The sequence below is a fragment of the Macrobrachium nipponense genome, chromosome 24 (assembly GCF_015104395.2).
Source record: "Macrobrachium nipponense isolate FS-2020 chromosome 24, ASM1510439v2, whole genome shotgun sequence".
NCBI classification, from domain to species: domain Eukaryota; kingdom Metazoa; phylum Arthropoda; class Malacostraca; order Decapoda; family Palaemonidae; genus Macrobrachium; species Macrobrachium nipponense.
Genome location: NC_061091.1, coordinates 2628942 through 2647447, shown reverse-complemented (window position 1 = coordinate 2647447; position 18506 = coordinate 2628942). Strand labels below are relative to the sequence as shown.

The 18506-nt window shown below is 37.7% G+C and overlaps 1 protein-coding gene across 1 annotated transcript in view; it reads left to right on the top strand.

The window, feature by feature from the left end:
• LOC135205685 (uncharacterized) overlaps nucleotides 1-18082 on the top strand; it is a 96065-nt gene extending 77983 nt beyond the window's left edge. Inside the window, exons 9-11 of the mRNA XM_064236601.1 lie at nucleotides 10798-11120; nucleotides 14586-14779; nucleotides 16373-18082. Of these exons, the coding sequence (XP_064092671.1) occupies nucleotides 10798-11120; nucleotides 14586-14779; nucleotides 16373-18082 (2227 nt within the window). The remainder of the gene's footprint in view (nucleotides 1-10797; nucleotides 11121-14585; nucleotides 14780-16372) is intronic.
• Nucleotides 18083-18506: the final 424 nt, after the last annotated feature.

Genomic DNA, 18506 nt, shown 5'->3' with positions numbered 1-18506 from the left:
GACATTTGCTGGATTGAATTATGATACTTGCTGGGTTGAATTTAGACATTTGCTGGGTTGAATTATGATATTTGCTGGGTTGAATTTTGACATTTGCTGGGTTGAATTTTGACATTTGCGGGGTTGAATTTTGACATTTGCTGGGTTGAATTATGATATTTGCTGGGTTCAATTTTGACATTTGCTGGGTTGAATTTTGACATTTGCTAGATTGAATTTTGACATTTGCGGGATTGAATTTTATTAACCAATGAGCCTACTTTGTAATAGCTTTCTATTGATCGTAATTTGGCTTACTCTTATTCATTTTTCTATAGATTTGAACGATTCGAAGAATAACGTTTTTAGTATTAAAGCTATTTAGTCTTTTTACACTTTTTGCGAGATTTACCTTTTTGAATTACACTGGAATTAGGACTGAATTTCGAGCAACCGAATTTCTACCGCTAATTTTTTTCCCCTTTTACTAATTACATACCTGGGACCAAATGATCAATAGGATTAGAGTTAGTATCCAGTTTCCTTTGCTTTTATTATAGGTTTTATCGTATTTTGTCGTGGGCTTACTATTGTTTGTGGGATTCGACAGGATTTTTTTTCTATATAATCTATTTTGCATATTTTGCGAGATACGGGTGAATCTAGGAGAATGCTCATCAATAAACACAACAACAACAACAACAACAATAATAATAATAATAATAATAATAATTAATAATAATAATAATAAGCCAAGCAACAGAATCAAATTCTCTCCTAAGGACTGACCGAGGGATTAATGAGTAATTTTAAAAGCAAGATTTATTTGCAGTAAATCACTTTTATGTAAGAGGTTGCAATTATTAAAAGGAAAACAAAATATAATGATGTAAACTCGAATTTGAAGAGAGGCTTCTGTTGCTACCTAAATGAAGTCCTAATTCAATAAGATCCAATAAAAACAAGTAAAAAATGCTGTATGAAACCATCAACTATTGACCGTCAAGAAAGCGCTGCCAGATGCACGATCCATAGCTAACTTAAATCTTAAATAAAATAAAGACTACTGAGTCTAGAGGGTTGCAATTTCGTAGTTTTGATGGATGGAGGGTGGTTGATCAACGTACCAATTTGCAGATCTCTAGCCTTAGTAGTTTCTTTAAGATCTGAAGGCTGACGGACGAAGTCGACACAAGAGTTTTCTTTTACAGAAATCTAAAAACCCATAAACATTAATGATAATGACAATTATAACACTTAAGTAATTTGGTTTGAAACTTATATGATCTAATAAGAAAAACCGCAGAGCTCAACGACGATGAGACCAACAACTACAATAATAATAAAAGAGCAATAATACAGCGATGACTCGTCTCGAAACTAACTTCCCTCGTGGGCAAATATTCAGGGTAAAGGAAATCCAATTAGATCTACTTTTCGCGTCTGAAGTTCGGATCGACTGTCCCCAAAACTCGTCTTAAAACTTCGGATGGAAGTTGCTGACAAACTGAAGGGGGAAACGTCGCCCGTTTGTTTTACAAAGTTTTGCGTCTGTGTTTGTTTGTTTTGGGTGGCGAGAGAGAGAGAGAGAGAGAGAGAGAGAGAGAGAAGTAGGATATTGGTGAAACCTTCGATTCCAATCAATGCAGGTTCGCAGGAACGGTTTCAAAATCAATGCAGGCTAGAGATTCAACGACAGTTGTGTACTTTCATGTTAGTAGTCATGAATTCTGTTAGTAAGGTCAGCATCACTGAATCTATTAACTGTTATTTACATAGTAATTGTAACTGCACTTTCTTGTTTTATAATTGTGCATCAGTTATATTTTTTATCGTAAAATTTATTAAAATAAATTGGATCTACAATGTAACAGAGTGAATGCAGTCTACTTTCAGCGTAAATAATCTTCCTTCACTTAAGAGAATTTCCTATACCAAGGGATTCACAACCCTTTGTGAAGCCTTGCTATGAGTCTGAACGCTTAAATTTGTACCAAAAGCTATCAGATGTACCACAAAGGGCCAGTTTCTATATTCAGTATTCAGACGTGGCCCCAAGTGATAAAAAAAAGCAAGATACTAACCACTGCTAAATTCATGTTTTAGATGGTGATTTACGGGTGAATCCAGTATACAGGGTGTCCATAAAGTCCCAGTACCATTAGAAGTATTTATTGCTTGTAATGGTACTGGGACTTTATGGACACCTATATAAAACACAAACATATATGTGTGTGTGTGTGTTTAAATGTATGTCTGCACGCATGTGTCCACACTTATGAAACCATGCCCCGCCATACTTCACAAAAAAACAAAAGCAAAAAAACACAACTTACGAACTCTCCCTTCGCTATTCAGACTGGATGAACCGAGTTATACATTATTCAAGAAAAAATTATCAAAATGGGGCGCTGACGTTTTCCCAAAAATTAACCGTCTACACACAACGAAAATTTAATGTTTCATGAGGGCAGAGAGAGAGAGAGAGAGAGAGAGAGAGAGAGAGAGAGAGAGAGAGAGAGATGACCAAAGTTTGAAAAAATTTCCCAGGGACGTGACGCTCATCTATAAACAGGCAAACTTTACGTTAGCGCCGCTGGTTACTCGAGTAAATACGGAATAATATGTCCTGTGAATCTGGAATGTCGTGAAGTAGGTACTATAGTAGATTCACATCAACTTTGGATTTAATGTCTAGGCCCGTATCCATACGATGCTCTGATTGGCTGTTGATAAGCCAATGACAGCGCTGGAAACTCTCCGTCTCTCCTAAGGGATACGTTTGAAAGAAGTACTATCCCTCAGGAGAGGTGGTGGAACATACATCCTGCCTATGTGAACTCTCTCGAGAGACTGAGGAGAGTTTCCAGTCCTGTGACTGGCTTATCAACAGCCAATCAGGAGCGTCGTAAGGGACGGGCCCAGACATCAAATGCACAGTTGATGTGAATCTACCATAGAATCATAGCGAGAGTTAGAAGTTCCAGGAAGGACGTATGACGCCATTGTTTTATTTATTTATTCATTTATTTTTTTCGAACGTGACGTACGGTCCTCGAATTTGGACTAGGCTAAAAACCAGCCATTTATTGGGTGAATCTGGCGTCTATAGGGTTGAAAAGGCGCCTGATAATACAATTTAAATAAATATATTTTATTAGAGAATTTCGGCGCTGCTGCAGAAGTTTAAAATGTCACTGATTCCCTCATAACGATGACTAATCTATTCCCAGCTCTTCCTCGTATACAAAACTATTCCAGAAATCATTGATTCCAACATCATTACCGATCTATTCCCAGCCATTTCTCTTATACAAAACTATTCCAGATATCATTGATTCCAACATACCTATGACTAATCTATTCCCAGCTTTTTCTCGTATACGAAACTATTCAGAAATCTTTGATTCCAACATAACTATGATTGATCTATTCCCACGCATTCCTGATATATAAAACTATTCCAGGAATCATTGATTCCAACACAACTATGACTAATCTATTCCCAGCTATTTCTGGTATACAAAACCATTCCAGAAATCATTGATTCCAACATAACTATGACTGATCTATTCCCAGCCATTTCTCGTATAAAAAACTATTCCAGAAATCATTGATTCCTACATAACTATGACAGATCTATTCCCAGGCATTCCTAATATATAAAACTATTCCAGAAATCATTGATTCCAACATAAATATGACTGATCTATTCCCAACCATTTCTCGTATACAAAAGTATTCCAGAAATCATTGATTCCAACATAGCTATCGCTGGTCAGTTCCATAATATATTTGATAAATCTAACGATGGCCGTTGGAAGCTATTTTGTAACGGATAAAAAACCTCATTATATTTGTTTTGATAAATGAAAATGATGGTTTAATGTTTGGTTTTGATAAACGAATCAGACAAATAGCTACTAAATTCTGTGTACCAAGCCAAACACTGTTTACAGCCTTTCGTTGTTTTAATTATGACTGACGAAATGCCTGCGCTTTTGCTAAAAAAAACAGGACCTTCGTATTTACCATTTGGGGAAGTTGATATGCTCGCTAAAGCTTCCGTAATGAATGAAATAATTTTGACGAGTGATTCATGTTTTCATTTATTTGTCATTTATTCAACGGTTGCTGCAAATGGCTCTAGTATTGGTAAACATGATTTTGTAAGATTAAAAATAATATTTTCAATAGAATAATGTTCCATGTATCGAAATTCACGTTCACTTAGAATATAATTTCGACAATCGTTGCTGTAAATGCTCTAGTATTGGTAAACGTGATTTTGTTAGGTTATAAATAATATTTTCATATAATATTATTCCACGTATTGTCAATTCGTTGTTGTAACACGAATAGTTGCATCACTTACCACTACAAATTAGACATGACGTCACCAAACCTTGAAGTTATTATTGTACGAAACATGAAAAGTGATATTCAAATGGAAAAAGTCTACAGGATTCACAGACTTGAAATTCTTGCCCCCAGAGAATACTTAAGTTACCCAACGATTATTACACGTATTCTTTAACGTAAAATTGCCCAATACAAAAGATCTGCGGAAGACCGGTGCATAGGAGAAGACTCCCTGGAAAAGTTCGATTGCCTTGTTGAAGTTTACCTGCCTCCGGCCGCTAAGTTTAGGGGCAACTTCCCCCCCCCCCCCCCCTAACGCCCTTGCCCCCCAAAACTCAACTATAAAGAGACCGTACTTGGGTTTAACCAACTTTCGAGTGTTGATTTGAGGTTATGTATCCTCTCTCCACTCTCTCTCTCTCTCTCTCTCTCTCTCTCTCTCCTTCAAAAACTGCAGTGTAAAAGTGAGATTCTGTTCAAACTTCCTTGAAAAGAATTCTTTATAGACTGAATTGCAGCTCTCTCTCTCTCTCTCTCTCTCTCTCTCTCTCTCTCTCTGGTCCAGTAGCCGTAATATCCTATCAAAAAGAGGTCCTGCTAGTATTATATATATATATATGTATATATATATATATATATATATATATATATTATATATATATATATATATATATATATATAATATATATATATATATATATATAAACACTACTAACAGGACCTTTTTAAAAAAAGGATTTGAGGGCTACTAGACGATGGGGAAAGTTAGTCCTAGAAAAATCGAAACTTTCACGAATAAAATATCTCTTAAAAGTCCTCCCGTTTAAACCAAGGTCCTGTTACGTCTTCGAATGAATGTAGAGCACAATTGTGCAAAAGAGAGAGAGAGAGAGAGAGAGAGAGAGAGAGAGAGAGAGAGAGAGAGGTGAGGCGGTGGAGGGGAGGGGGGTAAAGTTGTTATTTGTAAAACTACTGTTCAGTGGGAAACCGAAAGAAAAAAAATCATCTCAACAACTATTCTGTTCAGAGAGAGAGAGAGAGAGAGAGAGAGAGAGAGAGAGAGAGAGAGAGAGAGAGAGACTATAACCTCCATAAAATCGAACCCATCAAAGTGGTTTCCACTCCAGGCAACTTCGCCCATAAGTGTAAAGCAGCCATTACGTTTTACTATTTTTTTTTTTTCATTCCCTGTCTCTGCTGGAATGTTTATGGTCATAAAAGAAGGCCCCTGGAAACCACATCTCTAGAAGTCATCCCTCGGAAGGGGTGGGGGAGTATTACCCGTGAATGTCAAGAACATGACCTTGACCAGAACTTTTCAAATATATAGATTTGGGAGTGAAAGGAAATCACAAGTGACTCTGGCCAGAGGCTGGAGTGGCTAAGGTTTTTTCCCGTGTCTATGGAGGCGATTTCGTATCTATAGGTAGACGGGTCTTGGCTCTCTCTGACAGTCCACAAAATACTTCGAGAAAAGATGAGACGAATTTTGAAGAAGCTTAAAAAGTGTACTAAACATTCCGTCACGAGCATCTGCGCATGAAATGAAAAACTTAAGAATGTACGAATGGCTTATCATTATAATTATGTATTTGTTCTTATTTAAATGATAACCCATATTCATATGGAACAAGCTCATAGGGTTCTCCCCTCCCCTACGATGAATAGGAATCTTAGATAATATATATATATAATATCTATATATATTATGTATATAATATATTATGTATATATAAGATGTATAATTAAATATAATATATAGAGATCCATAGATATAGATATAACAGAGATAGTATAGAGATATAATAGATGTAGAGAGTAGTATATGTATTACATAGTACAGATAGATTATATTATAAATATAATATTATAATATATATATTAATGTATACCATTAGATAGATATAAATATGTATATATATATTATGTAGATAGATATATATATATATGATATATATTAGTATATAGAGATATATATATTATATGACATATATATATATATATCCCATATATCTATAGATATATAACTAATATACTATTATATATATATATGATATAGATACATATATATATACATATATCTATTAATATATATATTATATATATATATAATTATATATATATCACACACACACATATATATATACATATATATATATACATATATATAATAATATATATATATATATAGTATTAATATATATATATACACATATATATATGATGATATATCTATCTATCTATATATATCCAAAAGAGGGCGATTCCAAAGTTTTAACCATTTAGTCCTCAGTAAATAATTTTGCACAGAGGTTGCTAGCACCAAGAATCCGACCCACCAAAGTGCACTACCAACCAGAGCCTAACCACTTCTCAGGTCAACAGCTCAATGAACTTTCAATTTACGGCACGAACCTTCCCCTCCCCCACCCGTGGGATCGAACTCCTGGTCTCTACCCACTTCCCAAGTGATGTGAAAACATCACTGACTATGTTGGCAACTAATGCAGCACAGAATCCAATCGATCGTTTAGAGGGGGTTAATCACTTCAGGAAGTGACTGACCTTTCTATTGAGGCTGGTCGCAGCTGACCGATTTCCAATCAGGTCTGGATGCGTTTAAATAAGAGAGAGAGAATGCAGAAACCTCCTGATTACGGAATTTTGCTGCTCATGCGCAGAAGAATGCTCCCACAGTACTCCCCCCCACACCCCACCAATAAACAACCACACCCCTCGTGCCAAACCTCACCAAGGAACATTCTTAAATAATAATAATAATAATAATAGTAATAAGCATGGCATGGATTGACTATAAGAAAGTCTTCGACATGATACCACACACATGGCTAATAGAATGCCTGAAAATATATGGGGCAGAGGAAAACACCATCAGCTTCCTCAAAAATACAATGCACAACTGGAATACACTACTTACAAGCTCTGGAATAAGACTAGCAGAGGTTAATATCAGGAGAAGGATCTTCCAGGGCGACTCACTGTCCCCACTACTCTTCGTAGTAGCCATGATTCCCGTGACAAAAGTACTGCAGAAGATGGATGCTGGTTACCAACTCAAGAAAAGAGGCTACAGAATCAACCATCTGATGTTCATGGACGACATCAAGCTGTATGGTAAGAGCATCAAGGAAATAGATACCCTAATCCAGACTGTAAGGATTGTATCTGGGGACATCAGGATGGAGTTTGGAATAGAAAAATGTGCCTTAGTCAACATACAAAAGGGCAAAGTAACAAGGACTGAAGGGATAAAGCTACCAGATGGGAGCAACATCAGACACATAGATGAGACAGGATACAAATACCTGGGAATAATGGAAGGAGGGGATATAAAACACCAAGAGATGAAGGACACGATCAGGAAAGAATATATACAGAGACTCAAAGCGATACTCAAGTCAAAACTCACGCGGAAATATGATAAAAGCCATAAACACATGGGCAGTGCCAGTAATCAGATACAGCGCAGGAATAGTCGAATGGACGAAAGCAGAACTTCGCAGCATAGACCAAAAAACGAGGAAACATATGACAATACACAAAGCGCTACACCCAAGAGCAAATACGGACAGACTATACATAACACGAAAGGAAGGAGGGAAGGGACTACTAAGCATAGAGGACTGCATCAACATCGAGAACAGAGCACTGGGACAATATCTGAAAACCAGTGAAGACGAGTGGCTCAAGAGTGCATGGGAAGAAGGACTGATAAAAATAGACGAAGACCCAGAAATATACAGAGACAGGAGGAAGACAAGCAGAACAGAGGAATGGCATAACAAACCAATGCACGGACAATACATGAGACAGACTAAAGAACTAGCCAGCGATGACACGTGGCAATGGCTACTGAGGGGAGAGCTCAAGAAAGAAACTGAAGGAATGATAACAGCGGCACAAGATCAGGCCCTAAGAACCAAAGAACGATAGATGGAAATAACATAAAAAATAATAATAATAATAACTGAGAAGGTGGAAACCAAATCGCCCCACTTACGTGAAAAAACTCGTATTACAGCAATAATATATATATATATATATATATATATATATATATATATATATATATATATATACGAAAAAAACACCAAAACCGCTTGCAAGCAAATATAGAAACATCACAAAAACACCCGTCCCATAAAGAGAAAAAAACGCACGCAGTCGCAATCCCATGGAAGATGCTGAACAAGGCACCAGATCCTCTCTCTCTCTTTCTCTCTCTCCTCTCTCTCTAATCTCTCTCTCTCTCTCTATCTCTCTCTCTCTCTCTCTCTCTCTCGCAAGAGACCTTTACATTTACTCTTCAGTAGTCAAGAGATCTTTCATGCACAAAAATAAGAGTATGAAAAAAAAATATATATCGTACGGTTACGCTGCAGCTTTCTTTCAAAATCATCACCGTACGTGTCTATTTATGTTCTCGTTACTGCAACTACTACTACCACCACCACTAAACAACAATAACAATAATACAGTTGTATTCTCTTGTGACGACTAGTTATTTGCAGCTGAAAGACAATGGAAGGCAAATAAAAGCCGCGCGTATAAAAACAAGAATCATACATTTGCGTGAAACCAACCTGCTGTTAGACACTACTATACTCTGTTTTTTTCCATCTGTCCATCCGCCTGGTGTTTGCACATGGTAACACTGCGTCCAGGGCTTCAAATAATATCCTATTTCGAATATTAACGGTGTAATTCGCATACAGTAAATTATTAAAACACTTTTCAATTGCAAATGTACACCCAGATATCCTTTTATTTACCTAAAACTTGCACATAGCGTAACTATTTAAGGCCCGGGATGCAGTGTTACCATGCGGAAACACCACATGCGGATGGACATATGGAAAAAAAAAAACAGAGTATAGGTAATCAAACAGAACTTCCTAAAAGAGGAGAAGCTGGATAAACAGAAACAGTAAACCCAGACTTGAACAAATCAACTTACTGTAGTACGAAGGGTTAGATAGGACTGGGATTGCGTTCGTAGATTTGATACATGTCAAGATTTGAGTAACTGGCTCCTGCGTTAAGAGCCTTAACATAATAATACAAGTAGGGACGCCCTAAAGCCGATAAACTCTCAAAGCTTCAAGTTGAACCATCAAAGGGCTTAACTAGGCATCTCGGAACTCTCTGCTACATAAACGTTATTGTTAATTGCATTTCAAATAGTCGTCCAACATCAATCTGCTAATAATATGACAACGACCCAATGCGAAATGATTCTTTATGGAGGTGAGGAAACATAGTTTAACTAAGCCTTGTATTCGAGGACTATCGAATTTGGTGCTGATATAAATTTTTGAGAAAGTTATAATGCAATGATTAAAACATCATTTAAGTATGAGTTAATTATTATCTAAAAATAAACCTTATGTGGGATGAAATTTAAAGACGTAAGGTTTTATCTGCTGAAGAATTTTTCTTTTATCTTCAATGCTACTTTTGGAGATATTAGCATTAGAATAGCGTTGGGATTGGGCTGGGTTGTGTTGGGTTGGGCTGGGTTGTGTTGGGTCGGGCTGGGTTGTGTTGGGTCGGGCCAGGTCGGGTTGGGTTTGGCTGGGTCGGGCCGTGTCGGACCAGGCTGGGTTGGGTCGGGCTGGGCCAGGTTGGGTCGGGCTGGGCCAGGTTGGGTCGGGCTGGGCCAGGTTGGGTTGGGTTATGCCGGGTTGGGTTGTGCCGGGTTGGTCCGGGCCGCCGGAAACGAGCCCGTTTCCAGTAACGACTTCACTTCCTGATGACAGCAATGCAATTGGTTCTGTGAAATATGGGAGTGAGATACGAGTAATAAACAGACTAGGAGCTGATGAATTGGGACAGTAAGGAAATATGAGAGTATCTGGTGAAAGCTGGAAGTGAGGATATGGTCGCTTGGCACTACGGACACTTTAAATTGAAAGGAAAATAGAGCATGGTCATTACTGATCAAAGTGGTGAGAGTATGATCGGTACTGATCATAGCTCGAAGCAAGAGCGTGATCAGTAAGGAAGGAAGCCAAATCTTGAAAGCTAAGGAATGATCAGTAGTGATCACATCTGGAAGTGAGAGTATAGTCATTATAGTCACAGACGGAAGGAAAAAAGTTATCATTATTGCATGCAAAAGCAAAAAGTAAGAACATGACGGGTGCGTAAGTAAAGTGTGATCACTTTAATGATCACGCTTTACTTACAGAGCTATAGTTCTTAAGTTTTGCTTTTGCATGCAGTAATAACGCCTTTGCTTCCATCTGATCTCTTTTAGCCAAAGCTTGACAGGCTGATTTGAGAGTTACTGGAAAAAGACGGCGTTGAAAGCCTCAGGGGAGAATATAATTAAGCAAATAGGACAATATATGAATGAAACTTTATACATCAGACACCAAATGATGATTTTAACTTTTAAAAAAAATTCAGTCGCACAAAACTTGAATCCTCCAGGTTCGCTGTATCAATGACCGACAGCCTCTTCCGGAATGACCTCCCGGTCTTTGGAGACGACGAAGAAGAAGCCAGCGGAGCGGAGACCGAGCTTGGACGAGGGGAACTGGATAAAGGAAGAAGACCATTCCAGCGCTCCACCTCAGTCCTTGGAACCAGGAGCGACCTGGGGATCCTCCTGAGCGCTGGAGTGGAAGGCGCTGCGGTGATCTTGGCGGCTGTTCTGACGACTCAGTTGTACAGACGGGCTTACCTGGTCATTCATCTCATGCTCACAGCAGCTGCTTCCATTGTGGTGATCTCGGTGACGCAGTTAGTGAAAGGTAATGTCGTACTTTGTGGTACGTATTGCGAGGCAAGTTCTCGTCCAGTTAGTGTAAGGTGATTCAGGTGTTCTGTGTTTCAATTGTTTTGAAGAATGCAAGGAATTGTAATGGGATTCTACTATGTAGTGTTGAGAGATATTATTTGTATAAGCGCGTTCTCTTGAATGAAAAAAATCGATCTCAAAAATTGCAAATATGGTATATTGTATATTTTGGAATTTTCGAGCAAAATACTTCCCCACATTTATCAATTTATAAACAACTCACTTTTGTGTGTGTATATATATATATATATATATATATATATATATATATATATATATATATCAAGCTATAAATGTCCTTTAATATCCAATTCGCTCGACCTCGGAATTAATATATTTCCATACATGTTAACTGGAGTCCTGATTTCTCCTCTGTGCGCTGGTTCAAACCCACGAGAGGACGAAATTATTATCAACTGAAAAAAATTCACCTTCGGTTAACATACCTATATGAAAATAATATGAATTCCGAGGTAGAGCGAATTGGATATTAAATGACTTTTGTAGCTTAATGCATGTATATGAGTCACGGTGATGTGATAAAAATTCATATTTATATATATATATATATATATATATATATATATATATATTATATATATATATATATATATATATATTGTATATATATATATATATATATATATATATATGTGTGTGTGTGTGTGTGTTTTTCACAAGAAATCCGAAAAACCCGGTACGATCTAACAATAATTACGCTCGAGTACAATTTTCGTATTCGCTGGAACTGAATTTAATCATTAAAACAACCTAGAGATAATTTGAGTTCCTTCTCCATCTCTGGGTTTTGTCAATAGTCTCGTCTAGGCCTTTTGAAGCCAGTAACTCGTGTGTGGTGAAATTGGTTTTGTGCTAGTCTGCCAGTTTTGGTTTCAACGGCTTGTTCAGATTTCGTCATGGCAGTTTCTCATTCGGGATGTGTTCGAGAATGTGGTTATTTCAAATTCTGCCTCACGTCATACGTGCATTCTTGTATACAGCAGCACCGTCCTTGCATTTATACTTAATTTATTCTGTATACATACACAAGTATAAGTTAGCTATATCTTAGTTTAACCACGTCATATGTTAATTCTCGTATTCAGTTACACCGTCTATGCATTATACTTAATTTATCCTGTATACATACACAAGTATAAGTTAACTATACCTTAGTTTAACCAGACCACTGAGCTCGTTAACAGATCTCCTAGGGCAAGCCAGAAGGATTAGATATTTTTACGTGGTTAGGAACCAGTTGGTTTGCCTATACCTTATTGTGGAATCCGAACCACATTGTATCGAAAAATGAATTTCTAATCAATAGAAATAAACTCATTTGATTCCTTCCTGGCAGAGCAGGGAATCGAACTCGCGACTACCTAATCGGTAGGCGAGCACGTGACCCACTCGTCCAACGAGGAACTTTATCCATAAAGATAAATGAGTCACGTAGTCTTTCGCTACACAATTAATGGTGTATAGACAAAGATTACAGTATAAACGTGTTAATAAACTTCACCCAGTATGTGATGAGGGACACACCTCTTGGAAAGAGACCGGTTATATAACTGATGAACACAGAGATGGCTGCGAGTTCTAAGTACTCGCGAATCTTTTCACCAACACTTGTCGATATCCATTCACCCGTTCTTGGGTTAATTGGCTAATAAGCGCACTGAAGCGCACACACACACACACTAGGTCGGAAACATAAGTCTGACAACTCCATTGTCGAAGGTACTGAAAGCCAAAGTTACCTGAGATATTTTTGCCTTCCCAATACCAACTATTTCATGCTATCTGTCCTTGGGTTTTCTGTCTTACTCCCCTATCTTCTCTTTGTGCCAACCTGCCTTCCTTTATTCTTACTCAAAACGCATCTCTAAATACACTTATCCATTCTTTCTCCTATGCTAACATTTTCCCCACTTGTTCAAAGTAGCTGTACATTTCAATTTACTCCTCTGCCTCATATCCAAATCAAACGGTTCGCCTTGATACCTAACGAATCTGGTTTCCTTTAATGACATTCAAAATCCACACTTATCCTCAGGCATTCAAGATTCTGCTGCCTAATCTTCTGCAAACACCCTGCTGCCTTCCTGGCCTCGGTGTGACTACTCCCCTCATCATGCCATCATCAATTACATTTGCATCGAATAAGGATGCATAAGTAACGCAATGAACTTCGGATATAACAGGCACCAAAGGCGTTATGGAGACAACGGACCTGCACCATCTCGCGATTCTGAGATGAGAATTTGATTGGATATTGAAGCAGAAGAGACCTTTGCCTATTCAAGTCGAAGCTCTTCAGGTGTTATATGTAATTGGGAGTCTGTTCTCCACATTGTTACTGTTTCTGCGCCTTCTCGCTGCTGTTATTCATTTGTTTATTTGTTTTTCTCCTGACTTCAGAGACTGCGGAACTTGATCAGCTTTGATGAATTAAGGAGTCGTCTCAAAAGTCATCTGAATCTGAAGAATCAATAATGAGATCTCATTTTCTCACTTTCCCTTTATAATATATATATATATATATATATATATATATATATATATATATATTTGTAAGGTCAGAATCGATATGAACTTATAGCGTCTCTGTTGGCTGATTGGATAGCGTCACTGACTGTCCTGATTTCGTCCCCGTCCACTAGGACGGTGGTTCGATCCCATGGGGGGACGAAATTATTATCAACTAAAAAATTCCCCTTCGGTACATATATGAAAATATATCATTTGGGAGGTAAAGTGAATTTAGATATTAAAGGACATTTGTAGCTTGAATTGATATATAAATGGATCACGGTTCGATGTGATAATTATTCTATATATATATATATATATATATATATATATATATATATATATATATATATATATATATATATATATATATATATATATTTGTAGGCGGGCACACAAAGGCATTCGATACAACTGAAGGTTTACCGCTAATGCCGACGTTTCACAACTACACTGTTCCATTATCAATAAACCTTCAACTGCATCAAATGCGTATCCCTGACGCGTACAAGTAAGGTTTTGAGAGCTGCAGTTCCAATATTTGAGTGTATATATATATATATGTGTATATATATATATAATATATATATATATAGTATATATATATATATATATAAACCTCATAGTGCAGTGGTCATGGAATTTTCCCCACAAGCCAGAACAACAAGGTTAGAATCCTACCAGGTATACCGGGTCAGAATTAGGACATTATCGGTTAAATCCTATTACGAATCCCATGAGGTTCTATCACCTATGTGGCTGCTAACTGCCCAAGGTAGCTCACCGTCAGAGTACAAACCAGTGTGGGGCTAGCAGTCCCATCCTAAAATGCATTTTCAAAACCAGAAAAAGACAGCATTTGACTTTCTCTCATCTTCTCACTCAGAGTCATGGCTGGACGTCCAAGCACTGGCCACATCCCTCAAGTTCGTCGCCATGCTGATCGCAGGCGGCGCCCGCGTCGCCGTGGGCGTAGTCAGCGTGGAGATAGCGCCCACCACTGCCCGCGCGTCGGCTGTAGGTCTCTGCGCGGCCCACGCGGCGCTCGGCGAACTTCTGACACCTTTTTTAGTACTTGTTGTAAGTGCGTCTTTTAATTGGTTTCATTTCAGCATCTGGAACATCCTCCGGATTTTTTCATATTGCCAGAAATTTGCAATAAATGCAAACATAATCCCAGTTGAACACAGACACACACACACACATAGCCCTATATATATCGAATAAAAGGAGGTCATAAAAACGCCAAAATATAGAAAGTAAGTAACTGCTATATTTCAGAGACGGCTGTCTCTCTCTTCATTACTTGCCTGAAGAGAAGTCTCTGAAAAATAGTTACTTAACTGCTATATTTTGGCATTTTTATGGGCTCCTTTTATTAGACGGAATTCTGTTGTAACAAAATATTTTTACCAGATGTATATATATATATATATATATATATATATACATACATATATATATATATAATATATATATATATATATATATATATATATATATATATGTATATATATAGATATATATATATATAATATATATATAACTAATATATATATATATATAGGTATATATATACATCATATATTCCCATTTAAATGATGTTTTGATCAGCGCATTATAATCTTATCAAAACTGATGATTTCAACACCAAATTTGATAGTTTCCAGAATTCCAGGCTTAGTTAAACTATGTCTCCTCACCTCCGCTATAAAGAATCATTTTGCATTGGATCGTTTTTCCCATTATTAGCAGTTTTGTCTTGGAAGACTATTTGGAATGCAATTGACGAAAAAGTTTATGCATCCGAGTTCCGAGATACCTAGTTTAACTTAAAGCTTCGTGAGTTATCATAGCCTTTATGTCGTCTTACCGGTAACTGAGTGAATATAGTCGGTATCACTCCAATTCCAACTATTAATGCAGAGGCTCAAATCCCGAACTAGGTTGGCACATTAGTCGTATACAATTCCTTTGAAAAGTACTTAATCCAAAAAGGAAACTCAACTAAATAGTCATGTAATATTTGAAGATTAGTAACTTGAATATTCATTAAAAAAGATATATATATTTTACCAACCAGAATTAATACCACTGACATTCAGTATTATCTTGCTTTGATTTTTTCAATGTCCTTAGATTTTTTAATTATAAAAAGTATAACTTCATAATTCATTATTATTATTATTATTATTATTGAACACATATGTGACATTTCCTTTGATGAGAATTCTCAGTAAATAATCTCTATCACAATAGTGTCATCTGCTCAAACAAAGAGTTAATTACTGTCAAGACAGCATAAAAATAGATCTCCACTTCCTGGAAAATTTCCAGGAAAAGAGTGATTAAAAACACACACACACACACACACACACACACATATATATATATATATATATATATATAATACTACTATATATATATATATATATATATATATATATATTATATACATATATATATATATATATATATATATATATATATATATATATTAATCATAAAAACAAGATGAAAGAAAGCAAAAGATGCTTCATTTGAACAAGTCTTTTTTTCTAGTTTGGTAATCTAATAATTCACTGGAAAGTATTATTTACTTACGTTTTATCCTTGGAATGTGTCAGTGATCTGATACCGTAAACTCACTGACTTCCCCTTTATTCTACACAGGCAAAGATGAGTTATTCATCTGTTCCTTGGTTAATATCAGCAGCAGTCTGCCTAGTAGCAGCACTGCTTGCCCTGCTCCTCCCAGAAACCTCTGGCACTAGCCTTCCTGACGTAGTGGACGAAGCAGAAGTGGTGGGACTCTGTTCCAGAGGTGACGTCATCAAGGCCTGTGACGTCGGGTATGGAAGGAGTCCTTACTGGGTGGAAGTGGACGGCCTGATCGTCAGCAGAAGTGTTTCTGAGGTGGGGACGGACGACAGCGACAAGTTCAAAAGCCTCCGTCTCAACCTGGATTCGCAACTGGTGCCCAAAGAGTCCCAACACGGTGACAAGAAGCTTCCTAGACTGGCGCATGGAGCAGGACCATCGCAGCTTATGGTGCTGCCGCACGTCAGTGACAGAAGGAGTCACTGCAGCTGTCGCCACTCGAGGTCTACGCTGTCCCTCGGCTCCACGTGCTCGCAGTGTTCCGTCATTTCCCTTGTGGATGTCAGCCGTGTCAATGGAAACAACTCTGACACAACTGATTCGAATGATTCTGAGGGACAGACTGAGAATGTGGCGACAACCAGTGCCGATCTTCACATCAAATCCAATGCTTTTAAACAAGCGAAAAAAGACCAGAGGACTCTTCACACAGAAGACTCTCACTTTTCTAGCAGCAGTCCAGAAGTACAGGAGGAGAGAATCATTCCAAAGACAAAGGATATGACGCTCGTATGCGATGACATTTTGGAAAGGAATGTTTTGCTGACAGCTTTGCAAGGAAACACCTCTTCTACACCAAGCTACAGTGCTATGGAAAGTGATGTGAGCGTGTCCATGTGTTCCTTACAGTTCAAACACAACATGGGTTCAAAGATTTCTGTTGGCAGGAAAAGAAAAACTGCTAGAGATGGGTTGCCTTCTGTACCAAAATTACCTTTAGCACCTCAGGCAGGGAGGCTGTTGCTTGAAAGGTTCATGTTACGCAGTTCACAGTCACCTGAGGGGACAAGTGAAACTTCATCTGACTCTGGACATAACCTGAAGAAAAAATCGGAGGACAAAAACGTAAGTGGTAAGAAGAAACTTTACTCACTGTTTGGTGGAAGCCGCGGGAAAGACAATCCATCAGGAAAAGATAAAAAGAATAGTAAAACAGCTACGGAAAAACATTCACCATCTGAGGGCAACAGTGACGAATCTCTCCCAGACACCCTGGATTCTCAGCTCGATCTCGTTTCCACAGAACAGGAAAAGGCTCTCACAGTCAGTTTAATCTCACCAGGAAACTTCATGACCCACAACAATCTCAGTTGCAGTTCATCTTTGGAGTACGACGTGTCCAGAGGAGGCTCAGAGATAATCTCACATGCTCTCCAAGACGATACTATACACATGAAAGTGTTTGAAATGGATCTCGGAAGGGATGATGACGATGCTGAACAGATGAATCAAGCTGTGAAAATGTTCGACAGCAGTGAAGCAGAATGCAGCAAGGCAGAACCAGAGACCGTGAGTGGATGCCCTGCTGGGAGAGGTGTAACAGATGAGCACAAAGGGGAAGCAGACGAGAAAAAGAGAAAAGCAAGCAAGAAGACTTCAAAACAATCTCATTCTAAGCTCCATGGGTCTGAACAACTGGAATTGGATGGATCAGGAATTGCAGAGCAGTCCTACATCTTGAAAGCTGTTGACGTTAGGGATATTGACAAAACAGATCTATAGTACAACACAGAACAGCATCCTGTGCTGTACTGTAAGAGAATTATAAACCTACCAATTATGTTAAGTTATATCACTGTGAGCAGGTCATAGAGGAGGAACGGTAGCCAAGTATTTCCGCTCAACAAAGAAATAAACTTTCTTTTCCTTTGATTTTAATGAATTACTGACAGCAACCAGGTTCAAAGGTATGGTAGAAACTGTTGTATGGCTTATCTTTTGGAATAAATGGATTCATCTGTTTCTTTTTGTGTGTGTTTGCATGTGCGTGTGTGTTTACAACTTGTGTGCAATGTTAATTCTAAAACTGAGCTGGCTTATGAAGCCACATATTGAATGTCCAGACAAACGGGGAATACCTACACACAAGGGGGATTGTAGCTATTAAGCGACTCTGTCCCTGCCACATGTGTCGTATGATCAAAGT